General features: G+C 32.4%; 1 protein-coding gene across 10 annotated transcripts in view; it reads left to right on the forward strand.

Moving 5' to 3' along the window:
- The window catches only part of LOC148281615 (uncharacterized), a 56,505-nt gene that overhangs the window by 21,971 nt on the left and 12,988 nt on the right, over positions 1-21,546 (forward strand). For 6 of the 10 annotated variants that reach the window (XM_088226427.1, XM_088226428.1, XM_088226430.1 and 3 more), the window contains 4 exons: positions 15,465-15,574; positions 16,969-17,146; positions 20,552-20,634; positions 20,740-20,894. In XM_088226427.1, the coding sequence (XP_088082553.1) occupies positions 15,465-15,574; positions 16,969-17,146; positions 20,552-20,634; positions 20,740-20,894 (526 nt within the window). Of the gene's footprint in view, positions 1-8,640; positions 8,961-15,464; positions 15,575-16,968; positions 17,147-20,551; positions 20,635-20,739; positions 20,895-21,546 lie in introns of those variants that run through there. The other 4 variants (XM_088226434.1, XM_088226435.1, XM_088226436.1 and 1 more) reach the window with 4 other exon arrangements.

Consider the following 21,546-nt stretch of genomic DNA (forward strand, 5'->3'; position numbering starts at 1 on the left):
TGTTAATTATGTCAAGAAGCTTTTCTTTAATTTATCCTTAAATTTTCCGTAATTTATTTCTTGACGTAGATTTTGTGGTAAATTATTGAAAAGCTTCCGTCCTATGTAAGTGTAATGATGTTTGGCCGGAGTCAATGTTGCCATGCCTTTGTGGGGTTTTTTGTTTACTAGTTTTACTGTTAATATGTATTTCATTGCTATGTAATTATCCTTTATTTTTTGTATACTCTGTTTTACCTCTTATGTTTATTGTAAAAAAAAAAAAAAAAATATTTCTATGTTTTTGTAGACTTAAGATTTTTAACATTGACTCCATTTCTCCGTAAGTGTAGTCTCCCCTCTCGAGGCCAATCATCCATGCTACTTTTCTTAGCAGACGATGTTGCATCGATTCAATATGATTTATTATACTAAATGTTTAATTACATTTGGTTTTGTGCATATTTAAAAAAAAAAAAAAAAATTATTCATAAATTTCATAAAAAGTACACGTTTTTGTAAAATTCTAAACATATCTACTTTTACACATCGAGTAAATGTTATCACTGTAACTCTCCAAAAAAAGAGACTAACTCTTGTGCTTAAAGAGTGACTTGCACTGTTTTAGTTGTTTATTTATAAGAGTTTATATAATTTTAAATACGAGTACATGAGAAAAAAAAAACATAGGATATATAAAGAAAAAACATTAAACAATAATACATTCATACTAATTAAAATTTAAAGTAGTTTTTACACGTGTTCAAAAAATTTCTTTATATTTACTTTAAATTTATTTATTGATATATTATTTTCAATAGTTTTTAGTTCATTGGGAAGATTATTATAATTTATTACACCTTTGAAGACAAAGCTATTTTGACCATGACTTGTGTGGAATTTAGAAATTTTAATATTATGTTGGTATCTGAATGACCTATTCATCTCAAAGTCTTTTTTTTTTCTTTTTTATAAATTTGTATAATATAATTTATTTTATAAAGAGTGTCTACTGTATGAACCGTAAATATTTTACATAGACTTTCCGTATTAAATGTTGAGGGTTTCTTTAAAATTACTTTAATAATTCATCTTTGTACTATTTTAAGAGGGTTTAATATATTGACGTATGAACCACCCCACCCTACAATACCATATTGTAACAAAGATTGTACAATTGAGTAATAAGCTGTTTTTAAATTATTGATTTTTAAAATTTTCCCTAATATAATAAATATGTATATACATTTTCTAATTTGTTTAACTAGTTCACTAATATGGTCTTTCCATTTTAAGTTTTGGTCTATGTATATACAAAATATAAATATTTCAAGTGTCATGTTAAGTTGTTTTATAGCTAAACTGGTTCACTGGCTGCCAGATCTGCGACTCATCAGTGAAAGTTCTGAACAGTTCAGTGACAGTTCTGAACAGTTCAGTGAAAGTTCTTTCTTCAAATGTGAATGAATAAATTGAATTTAATTGAATTAGTTTAAAGATAAGTAATTACTAAACAAAATGTGTTTCGAGTGCAGTTCAAACTGAAAACTTTTCACACCTTAACGTTCGGTGTACATTATTTAGTTTACATTTTATATCACAACATTTTATTGTGCATTCTCGAAATTCCTCTACAAAATAAACATTCGCAATATGTGGGAAAATAATTTTGAAGCACTTAGTGTAAGTTAATTGAGTTTATGACCGTTTCTCCCTTCACAGCTTGTCTCGAATCCGAATATTCTCATGTGAACGCCCTCATTCAGAGTTACTCTGAAATAGCTGCACTACAAAATGAACCTGATTTTGTGAAATACACAAGTATCAACAAAAAGCATAAAACAATCCGAGTTTATCTCTTCCTACAAAGCGTTGTGCATGTAATTAATTGCCTTACCTACAAATAACTTTCCCAACATTGTTTATTTGAATCTATAGGTTGGGTCAGATGGGGAACAGTGTAAGAAAAAAGTTTTATTTAACTTATAAGATCCTTTAATATTTCAAATTTTAAAAATTAGTTTCAAATTAGTCTCGTTAAATTTGGAAAATAAATCAGTCATATATTTTTTGAAATAATTAATTTGTGCTGCAAATATTTTTTTTTTACTCCAAGAATAAGGCATCTAACGATATATCGATATCAAACAAACAACAAACCTCTTCCTCTACATTCATACATCTTTTAATGCACGCACGCCGATTATTCCTACTTTTGACATGTCCATCTTCAAGTATTTGATGGACTTGATCGTGCCATGTCTTTCTCGGCCTTCCTCGTTTTCTGCATCTATCTATCCATATATCGATATCAAATCTTTCAATACAGTCAAACTTGGTTATTACGAGGAATACGGAACTGACTGTATTTGCTCGTTATAAGCATTATTTGTTATACCAGAGAAAGGTTTTTTCAATCCAATCGCCATTGCATATTGTCACTATTGATAATTATAATAAATGCTTACAAATTCCAAATTCAGATAAATAAATATTCGTATTTTTTTACAGTGTTGACAATGCGATAAGGATAGAAAAAACTTTTTACACACTTCAATATGTTTTGCGCCACGTTCTATTTTACAAATAATGGCCACTTTTTTGCTAATTTAAACACTTCCGCTTGTTAGTGGTCATGTTTACATTTCGAGGGTTAGGTTTTAACTTATCTGACATTACCTACTTGTAATTTTAATTATGCATTCACCATAGAACATTTTTTAAAAAACATTGTAAAAACCCCCGAAACAAGGATGTCATTCATAAACTACAAAAGAAGTTGTAAATTGTAATGAGGTGCCGAACCTGCGCTTACTAAGTTCACAAAGCTTGGATTTGGCACGATCGATGGCACACACGTGTGCTAAATCATTTCACCTGAAATACAGAGTTACGACTGATGGAACATTCATCATTTTATATTGAAAACAATACAACATATTGTGCAAGACTTCCGTCTGCATGAGAGCAACATCTGTCAGTGCATTAACTTCATTCCTACCAAGGTGACCTGAGGAACAAAGGAACGTGGCCTATAAAGAGACCACGGGGCTTGCCTACCACATACCGCACACTGCTTCTGAGGACATAAGTTTCATTGGCGGTGCCCACAAACATGGAAAAATTGCTCATTACCAAACGAGAAAAGCTGCCCGAAGTAGTTCTCTGTAATCTGGTAGCCTTAGCATCTTTGTGTTGAAAGAAGGTAATCCAGAGGTACATAATATGCACTTCATTGAATTGAAAAAAGAGAGAAGTGAATTCTACACTGACTGGGATTAAATTAATTGAAATGATTACAAAACTTTTTAAAAGCCTCAAAATTCTTTTTGGAAACCACCAGATCTGTATATCCGACAGGACCTATAACAGGACCACGGATTGCAGCGAGAAGCTCCATTCGGTAATATAGAGACCACAGGGCGTGGTTGTGCCAAGTCAGTCCAAGCAAGTCAGCCCAAAGAGTTGGCCCAATCACTTCAACTCCTCATCGCTGTTACGCTCGCGCTCCAAAACAAAGTGTGTTACCTCATTCCCATGTAACAAATACATATTAAATATCACCCTCGTGTCGTCTTGTCAATCTAGCACCTGAAGACTAATCATCTTACCTTCATGTAACAGAAATGATCTAGAAACGCTGCAAATGGTGTACCAGTGGAGTGCCCTATGCACCATTACGTGTGGAAAGGGAATGACGATGATGAATAATTGTATTTACCACTATCTTAGATTGTAAGACATATTAAGTTCTAGCTACCAAATACAAAATTCATTACAAAAATCAAAGAAATGTTGCAACATTTTTCTGTTTTATGTACTGGCTTATCAAACGTTTTGGCATAGTAAAAATCTTTCCCTAATCATGCTTCGTTGATATTCAGAAAACAAAGAATCCAAAACTAAGTAAGAAAAAAAAGTTTTTTTAAGTGTTTGAGATACACAAGCCCAATTAGTTTTTCTGGGTTATTATGCCGAGTGTCATTCGTACTATTGCCCTACGTTTCAAATCTCATTACATCGTCCATCATCAGGGTTGATGTTATTTGTGTAGATAGATGTGTCACCTTAAGTACTAAGAATTTGTACCGTGCCACAGTCATTGCTGTCTACAGCTTGTCAATTTGAAATCTGTGGCCCTTCACAGTCTACGCTTTTCTGTGATTTTTTTAAAAACTTGGCACCAGGATGATTTTAAACGCATCCCATCATCTCTGTTTATTTATTCATATTTTTTTCCATTATAAACTATGATTAATAATAAAAATAATGTGACCTCACTGGGGTTACCCGTGCCGAGGACACTAAAAATATAGTTTTTTTAAAAATATTTTTACATTTGAGAATAAACAAAGAAGACTAACTTAATAAACAGAGATAATTAACAAAATGTTCAGACAGTTTTTAACACTACTTATTAATGATTATGATTAATTTATGTACATCTATATTATTTATATTACAAAACGCACAATGAAAGAACAAAAACATAACATAAGCTATACATTTGTGGAGCAGTTGATTCAATATTGGTTTGGGTAAATGAAACAATCCATTTTACTTCTACCTAGCTCCACTATACATTTTTTTTATATATTCTCGGGATGTTTGTAGATCTCGATCGCCTCTTTTACCAATTGAGTTTGGTGAGTTTTTGGGCTCCCTAAGGTTATCGGCTCGAAGGAAAACTTATGCCCCGTTTCTGTGTGGTTTTCGGCCAAAGCCAATGTTTTGGAGTTGCTGAACGACACACGGCATAATAACCCAGAAAAACGTATTGTGTCTAAGAAGTTAAATGTTTAAGGTACATTATGGAAAACCTTAAATTTTCACCATCCTGATTGTAGTAGGTATGTTTAAAGTAGTCAAGAATTCATATTGTCTCGTTCATTGTTTCGTGATGATAATATTGTATAAATTGTTTACCTAATTAGTTATTTTCTGTTGAAGGCTAAAAAATAAATTACACCTCGTAAAAATAAAAATATACCTTAATACATAAAGTAGCAGCATCTAGGATTGCGATCTGTTATTAATATAACTCTACCGACACTGGTAAGGATCTTGGCTAAGGCTCGAAATAGTTCATTGTCGCTCCCAAATTTCCACTGGAAATATCAAATTAGTTTGGAAAATTTTCAACAGAGCTCACTCGGCAAACTGTTAACCATAATATCAAAATTAAATCTTGCCAACATATTATTAATTAATTAAACTATTAATTATTGAATTGTAAAAATATAATAAATTGCAATAAACTTCCACAAAGAATTTTCCCTAAAAAACTTTAATATTGTTTTTAAATAAAGAAAAAATGTGTCTCACAAACATCAACAGATGAAAGAATTGAAGGAATATAGATGTCCAAATATAGGCAGGATGGTGAATGTTACACAGTGTGTAAAGTGGCCACTTAAACCAGCCATTGACAGGCCCTGTAGATGCCTAGACTTCTTTATTACCTTCTCTTGAATGTTCTTCATCTCTGTTGTAAAATGTTAATACATAATATTCATGAAAATTTAGATGTATTTTTTACGAAAATGTATATGTATTTTTAAACAAATGTTTATCGCAAGAGGCTAAACTAGCAGTTCCCAACGGAGTTCCAGTGCCAACTCTAATGTATGGGAGCGAAGTATGGAATTGGAAAAATGATGATGAAAGTAGGTTGAATGCTGTCGAAATGCGATCCCCCAGGCGAATGTGTGGTAAAACGATGTATGATGGGTGCACAAATGTCGAGATCCGTGAAGTGTGTAAGGCTGAGACATGCATTATCGACAGAATCAAGAAAGGGGTGCTGCGTTGGTTTGGACATGTAGAGCGAATGGACAGCGAAAGAATGGCTTAAAGGATGCAGAAAACGAGGAAGACCGAGAAAGACATGGCACAATCAAGTCCATCAAATACTTGAAGATGGACATGTCAAAAGTAGGAATAATAAGCGTGCGTGTATGAGAAGATGTATGAATGTAGAGGAAGCGAGTTCTTTATGCCAAGATAGAGTGTTATGGCGTTCTATCCTCTCTGCCTACCCCTACGGAGAAACGGCGTGATGGTTTGTTTGTTTGTTTGTTTGTTTATATGTATTTTTTCAAAACCAGTGGACATAAAAAGTCAGTAAGTGGTTAAATATTAATATTTACAAACTTTAATTAAAATTTTTGACCACAAATTTAATGCTTTGAACATAAATAATATTTATTTGTTTAGTTCGTTTAAAGAGTTCTTTAGTTGCTGTTTAATAAGGGAGATGGAATATTTTATTTTGCTGTCTTTGTAGTCTGTTTATGTCTTTTGTTTTGTATTATTTTGATTTTCTGTTCCCTATAGTACGAGTAGTTGCGTTTAACACATTTAAATTTTTACGTAGGCTTCAAACATCTTTTTTTTTCGGTTTTGGGAACAAATTTTTGATTTTGAAAAAAAGACTCGATAATGTCCCCACTTTACTAGTTAAATTATTGATTCGAATTGTCCATTTGTTCATTCTTACAAATTGATACGGACAAAACGAATTGATGTGGACGATTGCTGTTTTCACAAATACACCATATTTTTGACAGTGAATTTTAGGTACCTACGATTTTCGTAGAAATATTTGGAAAGAAGGATTGTATAGGCTCATAGACAGAGAATAAAAAAATCTATTAATGTTGTTTTGGAAAAAAAATTACATTTTACGTTTTGAGAATGAGGTCTTCAATTAAATCGATCCATGTTAAAGGGGCACAAGTCGATAGACTCAAAGTTTAAGAAAATCGATAAAAACTGTCTCTAAAATTTTTTTAAGGAACTAGTCATATTTTTAATTCATAACTTGGTATAAGTAAGTAATTCTGATATAAAAGTTTACTAACAACTAGCGGACCCGACAGACGTTGTCCTGCCCGAACGTTGGCTTGCCTGCTATTATCTTGGAAAAATACTTTTCATCTAGGTACTTGTTTGTGATTAAATTCCAAAACTAAAAGTTGTTGATATTCAAAAAGTATTGAATTTAAGTAGGTACTTGTTTATGGTCGAATTCCAAAACATAAAATAAATATTTTTTCAAATATAGCATTCTTTTTGCAAACGTCAAACTCCGGTCTCACCAACAAAAGGGTGTACTTATGTAGGAATACGATTTTTCTATACGAAAATCCAATAAAAATAAATAATGTGTACAAATTATAAGGAATTTAAGGAAAGAATCTGATTGAGATCCATAAAAAACCAATGCTGTTTGTAAACATTCAAAAACAAACTTTTTTTACACAAAAAAATAACATTTTTCCGTTTTTTTGCAAATGCATTCTCCTCGAATGCAACCCTGGTAGATCGATGAATAAAACATTTAAGCTCCTAACTTCTTTTTTACATATAAGATTGAAAATTTTCATATCTACGAACATGCCCAGCACGAAGATCTATATTTCTATGAAAACCGCACGTAAATCGGTTAAACCGTGGAGTACGGTGACATCACACGTACAGAGGTATTATATATATATATATATATAAAGATATAAAGATATTATTTTGTTGGTAAGTTTTTTTATTACAATTTTTTTTAATCCACGGACTTGCTCCCTTTTGGCATTTAAATATTTTTCTAAGAAAACAAATAATTTGAAATCATGTTTTATTATTTTTTCAGTAAAAAAGTATTACAATTCTGTGGTTACAATATTAAGTCTACTTCCTACAGTTAGAATGATTAATAGTTATCATTTATTTTCTACCATCTCGTCAACATCGCGATAGCATTTGATGGTCTAGGTTAGCAGAATTTCAATTCCGCTTTCTCGTCAGAGTCTCCTCTTTATCCACATTGAAATGACTTAAAAGATTTTTATGGTAAAACAACTAAACTGACAGTTGTCGTATTGCCGGGACACTCGTAAAGCATTGCCACTAAATAAAATGTTTTATCCTAACTCCATGTTAAAAGGGAACTTGTCAATGGACTAGTCTTCTTTTAACATGGAACTAAAATCGCTGTAACAATTTTCTACAAATTATTTGTTAACAATATTTTGAGTTTGTCCAAATTTTTGTTTACGAGGACTGGATTCAACTCCCTGAGGAGCTGTTAATATATTACAACATAGCCACTTAAACCAGCTATTGGCAGGTCATTAGCCCTGTAGATGCCTAGACTTCTATATTACCTTCTTTAAAATATTCCTCATCTCTGTTTCTTTGTTAGATTAGAGCCTTTTTGTTAGATATTGAATGAGGACTGTAAGATATGTAGTTTTTAAATAATCTTACATAAAAATCTGGAAATCTCCAAAAGTGTAACTTGTGCCCTTTTAACATGGATCGATTCAATTGTCTTATGTTAACCGGGTTGTGGTCCCGTGGGAGTATTGTGGACTCACCGACCAAAGGTCCCAGGTTCAAATCCCACTCTACCACAATTCGGTTTCCATTTTTCTTTTAATAAATGGTCTTTAAATTGAAATATTTGAGTAAATAACAAGAACTCTGGTATTTCTCTTTAAAAAAAAACAAATGTATATTTTTATTTCTTTCAAAAGTGATAAATTTTTGCAATTATTGCATTCTGATAATTCGATTCTCCGAAACAAATGGTTCCTACGTTATGTGCAAGAGTCTAAACAAATAAAAAGCACCGGTTGTATCTATAATTAGAAACAGACACGATGCATGTCCTCTCCCTTCAGTCTCCAGCAGTGGTAGTCAGTACACAGTACTAAATGCTCGGAGTGTGCTTCCCAATATAACCCGTTCTATTTCCGTGCATTACAAATTTCTCCCGCCCAACGACACACGCACTACGTCTCCGGCCTCAGTTAAATTCAGATCAGTGCCGCCATTGCCGGTTTCATTTTTCTGGAATAATTCACGCGTTTAAATTTCAAACCACTCCGCTCACGTCACGTTGTTGCATCCTATAATTGTGAGTTTTATGTGCATACTGTTTGTCCCTCCTCGGATATCGGATATCGAATTCCTTCTGTGATTAAGTAACTATATCCTCGTTCGTATTGCTTATTTCCAGTAATCAATCTATTTATAGTACTATTTATTTGTTTCGGATATTTGAACAGTGCGTTTTAAACATTTAATATTTATTATTACTACAAAAAATAAGGCTATTGAAAAATTATTGTCGGCCTCGTTTGCCTGCCATGCCAGAGGTCTCGGGTTCGATTTCCGACATCGTTGACATGAAATATTTATTTAAAAAGGTGTTTTTACGGTAGAATATTTTATTGTCCCTGGACTGGCACGTGAAGCATAAAACTGATCATCTTACCTTCGTGTAACAGAAATAATCAAGACATTTGCGATTGGTGTACCAATGCAGTGCCCTATGCGTCATTAGGTGCAGAAAGGGAATTCTGTATAACACATATATAAAAAAATAATTAATACATCACAAATATTAAAAACAGAGAAAAAATATATCATTTTACTTGTCTATTATTTTAAAGCACATTCAGCTATTGAATTAATATTTTTAATCTTAAAATGATACAGTTCCTTAATTTAATAATAAGCATGTTGAAATATTGTTTTTTTTGATTAAAATAGATTGATTATTTAACGTTTTAAAAATTGTAAAAAAATCTCAATTGATATATCTTTAAAAATCAACATATTACAACAGAGATAAAGAACATTTTAGAGACAGTAATATAGAAGTCTAGGCATTTACAGGGCTTATGACCTGACATTGGCTGGTTTAAGTGGCCACTTTACACGCTGTGTAACATTCACCATTCCGCCCATATTTGAACATCTATATTCCTTCAATTCTTCAATTTGTTTATGTTTGTAAAGTTAAAGAGCTGAAACCTTTATTTATGCGGGTGAGATTCATATATTTTACTTTCTCAAAAATGTTCTTCATCTCTGTTGTAATATGTTAATATTAACAGCTCCCCGGGGAGTTGAATCCAGTCCTTCTCCACAAAAATTTGGAAAAACTCAAAATATTATATTCAAAAATCATTCATGGCATTTTTCTGTTTAATTTAATATTTTCTTTTTGTCGAAAGTGATAAATTAATTTTCAATAGAGATAAAGTTTCTTTCCAAACGTTCATCTCTGACCCATATTCTGTGCTAAATATAAGCTAATTCAGTATATTGACATGGTGTGTGTCTTAAGAATATTGTAAAGTAAACCATTTCCTCGATAAATGTTGCCAACTTTTTCTATGAGATCTTATTTATCCTCTTAAAATCCACAAGTACGTACAAACACAATACAACGCAATTTAAATTGCTTTTTTTAAACCCCTACACATAAATAATTATCACAATTATTTATTAGTAATTAATTAGTTGTGTCGTTTATCAATATGAAGTAGCATCATTATTCTGTTCACAAAACCAAAACGAAAAGCAAACCAAACTAACCATAGATAAAGCAAGTCAATTATAAAATCAATAAGTTACATTTTTTTTAATTTCGGGATAGCAAATAAGTAGCCTATTTTGCTTCTCATGTCTCCGGCTATCCCTATGAAAAAAACCACTTCAATCGGTCACTCCGTTGCGACGTGAAGGAAATACAAACAAACACACTCTCGCATTTATAATATTACATAAATTTAATTATTATATTGTATAGATAATAATTAATTTATACATTTCACTTCTTTTAAATTGCTTATTTACCAAAATCTTCATTAAAAATTCTCTTACATTCTCCTGTTATATATATTTATTAGTAAGATCAACGGAGAGATGATAATTAAACCTGTTTTTTTTTTTTTTTTTATAATATTGTTTAAGGGAGATTTTTCGTCAATGTACTTTTTAGTAATTAGGAGTTTTAAACACCAAATAATGTTTTTTCAGGACCATGAGTATAGTGTATCGTCATCGTTTAGCCAAAGGTCACTAACCCAAAAATCCTCATTTTGAGTAATCTCAATTTCAAAGTTTAGAGTCAAAGAAAAAAACAGATTTATGTGTTTTGGAGGTTTTATGTACTCAACATAATTCATTCATGTTTTTTTTAAATAAATTCCACTGGCAACTGTTTCCTTCTGGTACGTTTTAAAATATCTGAAAAGATTTAATGAGACAAGTTGGCTAAAATTTGGTCAAGTAAGCTTTGCTGATTTATAATCTGGACAATTCAAGCCATAAGAGTTAGTGAAGGGGGAAATATTATGTATAATTATTATAGTGTAGTGGTTAATAATTTGTTTAAAATGTTTTTAAAAAATAAATAATTCAGATTTATGCACCTTTTTTTAAACTAAGTTGCATCTTTAATAACATAGTTTGAATGGTATATTTTACTTAAAATGGTCCTTTTTAAGGTTAATAACTTTTGCCTTAATGGTGACAATATGTAATGGACAATAGATTATAAATACCCCGTTTCATTAAATAAATCCAATTGATTTAGTAGAATAGAAAATGTTGGTAGCGACAATGGAAGATAAAATGGTAGTTTTCTCGCACCTAGAGTATTCCTCTGTTATCTGGTCTCCATATTATGATGTTCACATCAAAAATATTTAATCAGTTCAACATCGATTTAAAAAAAAGATAGGCTGGAAGTTGGGCTTATCCAGAGACCAATGTACGTATAATGAGTTAGAAACTAGCTTCTTCTCTTCTCTTCAAGACCGTCAAAATAAATCTGACCTTCTAGTCCTATTTAGAATTCTCAACTCACTATTTGATGCACCTGAAGTACTGAGCTCAATAAAATTAAATATCCCGACTAGAAACCTCAGACAAAACTTACTTTTTCATATCGATAACCATAGAATTAACTATGGTTTTCATTCCCCTATACCCAGAATTCTTAGGTCTGCCAACAAACATACCAGTCTTGATTTCTTTGATAACAAGTTGTTTTCTTTCAAACGATCACTGAATCAAATTCAATTATAAACACCTCTCTCCCGCTTCCACTCCCACCAAGTCCACATACCATATACCATCGTCTTTCTACTTTCTTTTATAATAATTTTCTATGCATAAATATGCCATTAAAAATGCCATTAAAAATGCCCATTGGGCGTATATATAAAAAAATTAATAAAATATGGGTATTTAAACAACCTAGAATATCACTAGAAAATATAATGTTACTCATGCGTTTATACTTCCGTGTATTAATTATACAGGCAAAGTTTTCTTAATCTTGATTTATCATATAAAAATAATGAATGTCTTATTTTCGTATCATAACTCACTGTTGTCTTATTTATCATGTTTATTCCATGAATCATTTGTCGAGTACTTAGACGCAACATTTATTTGGCATGGAAGAGTTTGGAATATTCTGTGTGTTTGTCAACATCTATTTTGGTGTGTCGGATACCACAGGAACGTGCAATGTGGGCACATTAGGAAACTTTGCCAAATTTCATGGTCAAGGATAATATTTATACTCTGCATTTGTATCAATACATCTGTGTTGGGTTAACTATGGTTTGAGAAATGTCACATATCCATGTAAACATAACTGGCAAGTCTTCAATCAAATACATTCATTCATTGAAGTGGTATTCATTTTGTCAAAATTTTGTGTAATATAAGAGATTTTTTCTATGAGAATCTTTTAATCTTATGTGAGCTTTTTCAAGCATTTAAATTTTTGTCCGCCTCGTGGTGTAGTAGTCAGTGCGTTTGTCTACTATGCGAGAGGTCTCGGGTTCGATTCCCGTCGTGGTTGACATGAAGTATTCATTTAAAAATGTGTTTTTACCCTAGAATATTTCATAGTTTCTAGAACATACGACTGATCATCTTACCTTTATGTAACAAAAAATATTAAGATACACTGCGATGGGTGTACCAATGGAGTGACCTATGCACCGTTCGGTGCAGAAAGGGAATGAGCTTTTTCAAATGATAAATTTGTTGATAAAAGCCGTCTCAGAATATCTTTTTTTTAAATATGAACTTTTTTTATTGGATTTGTTTCATTAAACTCACAGTACTGTAGAAGTACAGTAAAACTCAAATTATCCAGATTAACGGGTGCCAGACGATATCACATAAAAAATTACTTAAATTCTATGTCCAGCAAAGTTAATTGCTTTGATAAAGAAACGCGCCAGCCACGGGAACCCTTTTTATTTGTTATTATAACATCTCCTTTATTTTTTATTTTCTGATTACGACCCAGATATTTGGCAATACGGATGACTGGAGTTCAGATAAACGGAGCTCTACTGTGTAAAGAACATTATAAGTGGCCACTTAAACAAGCCAACGACAGGTCGTAAGCCCTGTATTTACAAGGCATTTGCCTTGACTTCCTTATTATCTTCTAAAAAATGTTTTCCCTCTCTGTTGCAATAAATTTGGATTATACAATTTTTTGTAACGTTTTATTTTGAAGGTTTCAGTATGTATTCTTCTGTTGTTGATCTTATGAATAAATAATCATGATATTTTTATACTCAATGCTCACACACTTCATTACTCTGAAAGTATTTTGATACAAAGAGGAAGTTCAATGATTTTTTAATACTTTTTTATTTGATAATAGACAATTAAACTAAGCCAAAAAAAATTTTGTATCATTTTCGTACATCGTATTTTATAAAATGTTGTATTTCTGAAATTACTCTGCATGTGACATCAGAGGTTCCCTTCCGTTTATTCTCTGTCACTTCTGCCGATTTTGTCCGTTTACAATAAGAAAAAAATGGTATACCGGATATCTTTCACAGCTCTCTTATCATTGGTTGGTTCATTTGAACTAGTGACGTCGTTCAAATTAGTTCATTTTTTTTTTTTTCACATTTTCAAGAGACTTTGCCATACAATTAAATGCTCTAATTTTTACTGCTCTCAAGAAAACATTTTTTGTATCTATTTTCCCGCAGGGCTGAAGTTCCTCATTGCATTTAATAAAAGAGCAATATAAGGAATGATTCTTGTAAATATTATCTTGTTTGAATAATTTATAAAAAAAAGCATAAAATATCAATAATTTGTATTGCGCAAGTTAAAATAATTATTAATTTATCATATCTTGATTTTTTTTCTAACGCTCAATAAAACCTAACTGTAACGTATCGAGAAATGAGTCGCTGTTCAATTTCATCTCTCAATACCGAAAATAAATTTATCAAAAGTTAATACTGCTGGGTGGGATGGTTTTATATTATCTGACAATATTTATTTATTTTATAGAAATGTACAGTCAACAATGATTGAATTACAAAATAAAGATAAGGTTGAAAGACAGACCAGCGAAGTTTCTAAATGATAATCATACCTATTAAATTATGGTACATTCTTAGATGTGTGGGTGCATGTATATATCTGTACCTCAGAGGCAGACGGATACAAATCCAAACGTCAAATGTTCAACCAAAGCCTAAAGAATATACTTTCTCTAAGTGGTTTCCAATAGTTTATAGCATTCATTTGTATTTTCATTGTCTTAATACATTGGTTCTTTCATTATAAGACTTACATTTCTTCAAAATCAATGGACATGAGACATGATCATAAACTGGATACGAATAACGAAATGTCATTTCATCAAAATCTGCATTTGCATCCGTCTGCCTCTGAGGTACAGATATATATATATTAACATATTACAACAGAGATTAAGAAGAGAAGGTAATATAGAAGTCATTTAAGAGAAGGTAATATAGAAGTCTTGGCATCTACAGGGCTTATGACCTGTCAATGGCTGGTTTAAGTGGCCACTTTACACACTGTGTAACATTCACCATTCTGCCTGTATTTGAACATCTTTATTCCTTCAATTCTTTCATCTGTTGATGTTTGTGAAGTTAAAGAGCTGAAACCTTTATTTATGCGGGTGAGATTCGTCTAATTGAATTATTTCACCTACATACTAGGCAACGCCTGAAAATGTCAAATGCTAAACATCTCCCCAGGGAGTCGAATCCAGTCCTTGTCTACAAAAATTTGGACAAACTCAAAATATTGTTGATATATACATATATATATATATATATGTGTAAGAGGGTGTGTTTGTGTGTATTTGTATGAGAGTGTTTTATTATTATTTATTTATTTAACTTTTTGTACATAATGTAAATTGTACAATGGCGGGCTTATTGCCAAATGGCAATTTCTTCCAACCAAGCAATAAAATAAATGTTTTATTTTTATAATTCATGTTACAAAACATATTCAATAGAAAAAATTTGAAAAAAGCTAAGTATATACAAAAATAGAAATAAATAAATTACCCTAAATCAATACTATTACTCAATGGGAAAAGGGAATAAAGAGGAAAGGTGATGTTTCTTCAGACGTGATTTAAACAGATACTGTAGTAATAATATCTTTGTTAGTGGATGGGAGATGATTCCACAATCGAGCCGCATGGACATTATACGAGTTAGAGACATAAAATTAATTGTGGATGGATATTAAGTGTTCAGGTGTATGTAAGCGTGTGCACCATTAAATAGCAAGTGGGAGTGTATCGCAGCTAGATAGCATGAGATATGATTTATTTACTGTATGTAATATTTTTTTAATTTTCTTTCCAGGGAGGTACTGTACTAGGCCCACCAGAGAGAATAGAAAAACTTGGAGATACATACATCCCTTACCAGATCTTCACAGATTACATTGTCGGTCTAGGAGGTACCACCTTCAGGTAAAATTGGCTCTTTAATTAGGTACTGAATTTGGCTGAGTTTTTAGTTATTTATAATACAGAGCGTAGCCATCATATGTATATAAAATCTTACATTCAAATAAATAACAGTGATGATGTACGGTACGAAGAACGATGAGAGATGGGGAGAGCCGAGGTAGGCGGGCGGTCCACATTAGTGTAGCGTCGAGCGACAAGCTTGACCAGGATTCCATTCACTTGTAAATAAATAGTCTTCATATCCAACATTTTGGTTCCTATTGAGGATTCTCTCCTTGCCAGCATCATTACAAGATTGAAAATGTATCATCCCTGCCACTTGCACAAACAAACAAAAAACAAAACAAACCATCACGCCGTTTCCCCATAGGGGTAGGCAGAGAGGATAGAATGCTACATTACTGTCTTTGCATACAGACCTCACTTCCTCTACTTTCATACATCTTCTCATGCACGCACGCCAATTATTCCTACTCTTGACATGTCCATCTTCAAGTATTTGATGGACTTGATCGTGCCATGTCAGTCTTGGTCTTCCTCGTTTTCTGCATCCATCAACATTCGCATCGTAGATCTGTCTTTCGCTGTCCATTCGCTCTACATGTCCAAACCAAAAAACGCAGCATTCCTTTCTTGATTCCGTCGATAATGTATGTCTCAGCCTTACATAGTTCACGGATCTCGACATTTGTGCACCTATCATACACTGATTTACCACACATTCGCCTGAGAGATCGCATTTTGACAGCATTCACCCTACCTTCATAATTTTTTTTCGAATTCCATACTTCGCTCCCATACATTAAGGTTGGCACTTAAACTTCATTGTGAACTGCTAGCTTTGCCTCCTGCACTTGCCTAATATTATTTTGGTAAAATCATGTCAAAGCGCTGAGTTGCTGATTTGCAGCTAAATAATAAATATCTACATTACAAATTACAAAATAACTGCTCTTGAAGCATAAAAAATCAAAAGATTTATAAAATTCAAGTAACTCTATTCAGCATATTATCATTAAAATTATTTTACAAAAATGACAATATTGGTATTTGATTGAATTGACAAATTAATAAAAATAATTTTAATCCATTGCACATTTAACATAAATGTTATTTTAACTTGAAAACTCTTTAGTTGTGTAGAAATGAGATTATATAGATCCATGTATGTAAATATACCCATTTTTTATTTTATTATATAGGTGTTTCACTAAATTCACAAATAATATGCATAGTGTTAAAAAAAATAAAATATGTTTAGGCTAGTTCCTTGTTAAAACTATACTATCAAGTTATGTACTTGGAATGATTTTTAAATAACCTGCAAATTCAGTCAAATTGTTTTTATCGCGTGATTCTCCATCACTAATATGCTATGAATATAACACTCCCAGGGGTTCAGATTACAACCTATTTGACTACAACTGCAACAACTTCACGGATTCCCTGGCCAACTTCCTCTGTGGAGGAGGCATCCCCAAGTACATCCTAGAGCTTCCCAAGGACATCCTCAGCACCCCCCTTGGCCAGACACTCCGCCCGCTCATCGATAGTCTGGGATCCGGTGCTCAGGTATTGACTTGTTTGTTTCTTTTATTTAAAATTCTATACTTGAAATAGGACCAGAATCCACCTCGTGATGTAGCGGTTGGCATGTCGCCTACCATGCTCTAGGTCCCAGCTTCGATTCCCGGTTAAGTTGACATGAAACATTCGTTTGAAAATTGGTTTTACAGTGCAATGTTTCATTGTTGATTCGAACCAGGCTTGAGAGTGCTTCGGTGATATGGAGTCCGCATGAGAATGAAACTTATCCATGGCTCTATCTCACTGCATTCCTCTTGGGCATGCTTGGGATCAACAGTTTGCGATTTAGAAGAGATGGGTCCGCACTGACCCATTTTTTCAGACTGATAAAAGGTTTTATCGAGAAGATAGTATAAATTTTTATGTTATTATTATTATGGATAACTTATATCTTATATAGCACTATTTTCATAATATAATACCTCAAGCAAAAGTGCAAAGTAATCACATAAAGAAATAAATTTAATTTCAACTTGTTTAATTTGTAATTTAAAAAATCGTGCGGTACTTTAAAAATCATTAAAAATGGTCAAGTGCATAGTGAGATCCTTGTTTGAAATATAAAAAAATAAACTAATGTATTCATTGTTGATGATGTTATTATGGCTTGTTTAAATATCTGGGATCCAAATTGCTCACTAGAAAAACTAAGACCATTATTTGCAAAATTCTCCTCAGACCGGTCATTGTATATGGTACCGAATGCTGGGTTATGACCAAAAGAGATCAAAACATGGTATTAGTATTTGAAAGAAAAATATTAAGGAAGACATTTGATGCTGTCAACCAAAACAGAGTGTGGAGGAGATGTTTATTTTATGAATTAGAGGCACTGTATTATTATTATTATGGATAACTTATATAGCGCCATTTTCGTAATATAATACCCCAAGGGCGCTTTACAAAGTGATTATATAAAGATATAAATTTAATTTTAACTTTTTTAATTTAAGAAAAACTATGTACTTTGTCATCACATACTAAGGATTTATTCAAATTATTTAGATAACAAGTGGGTTTTAAGTTTTTTCCGGAACATCACTTCACTCTTACAGTTGGAGCATTCAATGCAGTAGGGCCTATACTAAGGATTTATTCAAATTATTTAGATAACAAGTGGGTTTTAAGTTTTTTCCGGAACATCACTTCACTCTTACAGTTGGAGCATTCAATGCAGTAGGGCCTATACTAAGGATTTATTCAAATTATTTAGATAACAAGTGGGTTTTAAGTTTTTTCCGGAACATCACTTCACTCTTACAGTTGGAGCATTCAATGCAGTAGGGCCTGCGACTGCAAATGCTCTTTCACTGAATTTAGTGCGCTGTTTGCGTAGAGGTATAATAACTTTTCCTCCTGACGTAGATGTAGCTGATCTAAGAGTAAGACCTCTGTCAGCTAGTTCATCTGGAATGCAGAGTTCCCTTATTTATTCTGGAGCAGAGTTGTGCAGTGACTTATACATAAGCCAACAGAGTTTGTATTCCACCAACCTGCCTCTGGTAATGCCAATTGGAAGAGCAGTCAGGCAGCTGAACATTATTGCTTTGGAGATTGACATCTTTCACATTCATCAGTCAGTTCAGATCCCAACTAAAATCCCACTTCTTTAAACTATCATACCCTCAATTTTTAATCTGGAAATATAATATATCACTTTAGTTTAGTTAGAATGTAAGTTTAGGTATACAATTGTAAAGCGCCCTTGGGGTGATTTTTTACAGAAATATATAAATCAGCCAAATATTATTATTATTATTAGTGTATAAAATGTATAAAAGACAAATACTCTTCTTATCGGAAAGTATTATACCTTTATAATGTCAAACCAATGCTCAGGGTTTTCTAGTTTTGATACGTTGTCCCAATATAACCGCTTAAATATTTAATTTTATCTGTAATGTTATTTTGGTAAAATAAGTCAATTTGAATTGTCCCTGCACTGATATCTGAAGTGTACGCTGGTCTCCTTACCTTCATGTCATAATGGTCAAGATACACTTCATTTGATGTACCAATACAGTGCCCCGTGGTCCATCAGATGCGGAGAAGAGTATGAAGAAAAAGACCATAAGTCCATGCAAAAATTGTAGCCCCGCATCGGTCACGGGAGCTGTATCATGTTAGGGCTTTCCTGAACCCTGGTTCCCAATCAAATATTCTACAGCATGTCTACAATGAGGAATTTCAGTGTCTTTTTTAATTTTTTTTATATGTTAATAGAATATTAAACTAAGCCAAATTTTTATTTTTTTATTTTTATATATCGTATTTATTTATTTTATTAACATAAACCGCAAATCTGCCTTTTATAAACATTTATAATACTAACATATTTGGCTTAATATATATATATATATATTTTAAACAAAAATTTATCAAAAAAATGTATTTTCAGCGCTATGATTTTTTAAAGTTTTGTACTTCTAAAATAACTCCGCGTGTGACGTCAGAGGTTGTTCTATGACAGTTCTTCCGATTGGTTCGTTTACGGTGACCAAACCGGATGTCCTTCAATGCTCTCATATCATCGGATGGTTCATATGAACCAGTGACGTCAATCAAAGTAGTGCGTTTTTATTTAAATATATATTTTTTTTTTTCATACATTTTGAAGAAATTTTAACCTACAATTTAATGCTCTAATTTTTACCGCGCAAGAAAACATTTTTCGTATCCAATTTCCCGTAGGGCTGATGTTCCTCATTGCTGTTTCTTAGTCTTAGCACTGTAAAAAGTCTGTCAGTGTTAGTAAGTACTTGTTACAGTGCATTACGTCATTGTTCACGATATATTGATCGCAGTGAACGTTTTAATTTGGATATTTAAATTTTTTTAATGTGACAACATTTTGCTTCACATAATGGGCACACTGATGATTAAACATCAAGTGATGTATAAAATCGTTTAAAAAACTAACTAATTAAGTGTTTTAGGTAATGTTTGGTCGTAATAATGTTCTAAATGAAAAGTATCATGTTTATTTAATGTTTAATAACTATCGTGGCCAGATGTGAAGGAAACTGTAAATGCATGCAAAAAAAATTATTCCTCAAACTTATCACTCTCAGGGGGTAGAAAAGATTCAGAATACCACCCCATGTTATAGTCGCTCGAAAATCTTTTTTGTAAATACAATAAAATTGTAAAAAAATTAAATAATAAAAATATAAATAAAACAACTTTGTTTTTAACCAATTATTTTTTATTTTTTCTACCGACCGATTTTAAAGCCATACAAGCTTCTTTATTGAGGTATATTTTACCAATGAATTCTATCCTATTTTATTCTATCAGTATTACGCTACACATATGGAACTAAATAAATCAAGTCTGTTTGTCTTACTAAAATTTACATTAAATTGTATTTTTGTATAAATATTTTTTCAGAGTATCAGTACGAACGGAATCAGAGGAGTACGTCAGGAGAGTCCCGACTTTCTGCAGCTGAATACCCAAATTGAAGAAGCAAGGTAAGAACGCGCCTTGAAATATACAAATTATATTATTTATCTCATTTGGCTTAATTTATTGTTGAATTGATGAATTATAATAAAATGAATTAATTATGGTCCTAGGCTACAGTCGCTTGCCCTAGACGAGAAGAGAAACTCCATAAACGAGAAGATCGCCAGGAAAGAGCGGAAGAAACAGAAGAAGAAGAAAAAGCAAGACAGGGAACACGAAAAACAGAGCAACAGTTCTTCTGAGTACTCAGAATTCAGTAATTCAGGTATTTAGTTTAAATTGCTCGTATAAAATGCATTTTGTGAGCAATGTGATATGTCGTTCTAAACCAGTGAGGTATAATTAAACAGAGATGAAGCTTCATATGGTTATTGAACAACATTGCTGCGCAATACGCATAGTAAAGTAAAAAGGACCAACTGTTTATGCCGCTTATTCTGAATTCAAAGCTGTACGTTGCGCCCTTTCGCACTGCTTCACATTTGCTTAGCGTATACAAAGAAAACTACTATTCCTCACCAAATACTAGATAAGCTCCGGAGCTTATGTTGAATGGAACACAAGTCGGGTGCTTAGTGCCCATCTAGTGTATACACATCGCTAGCCCAAAGCAACAGTGAGATATCTCCGAAGAACACATTCTGAGATAATCGGACTTTGAGGTGTGCAAAGGGTCTGACTGAATTGAATTATTTGAAGTAGATTATAAATACTGTATTTTCACATAGGTTAACTATCTAACTATATTTTATTATTTTAAAACATTCCTTATTTTGTCGTTCTTTAACCACCGGCCGGGTGTGACGTGAGCTTGACGCTTAGAATCGAAAACAAAATGCCTGCTTGTGCGTTGAAAGCGTGTAAAACCGTTGGGACGAACATTATGAAAAGGGCGTTGTCACTTTACATTGGGAATT

This window comes from Micrasema longulum, unplaced genomic scaffold (assembly GCF_059751315.1).
Source record: "Micrasema longulum isolate JH-2025_06_02 unplaced genomic scaffold, ASM5975131v1 h1tg000431l, whole genome shotgun sequence".
Lineage (NCBI taxonomy): Eukaryota > Metazoa > Arthropoda > Insecta > Trichoptera > Brachycentridae > Micrasema > Micrasema longulum.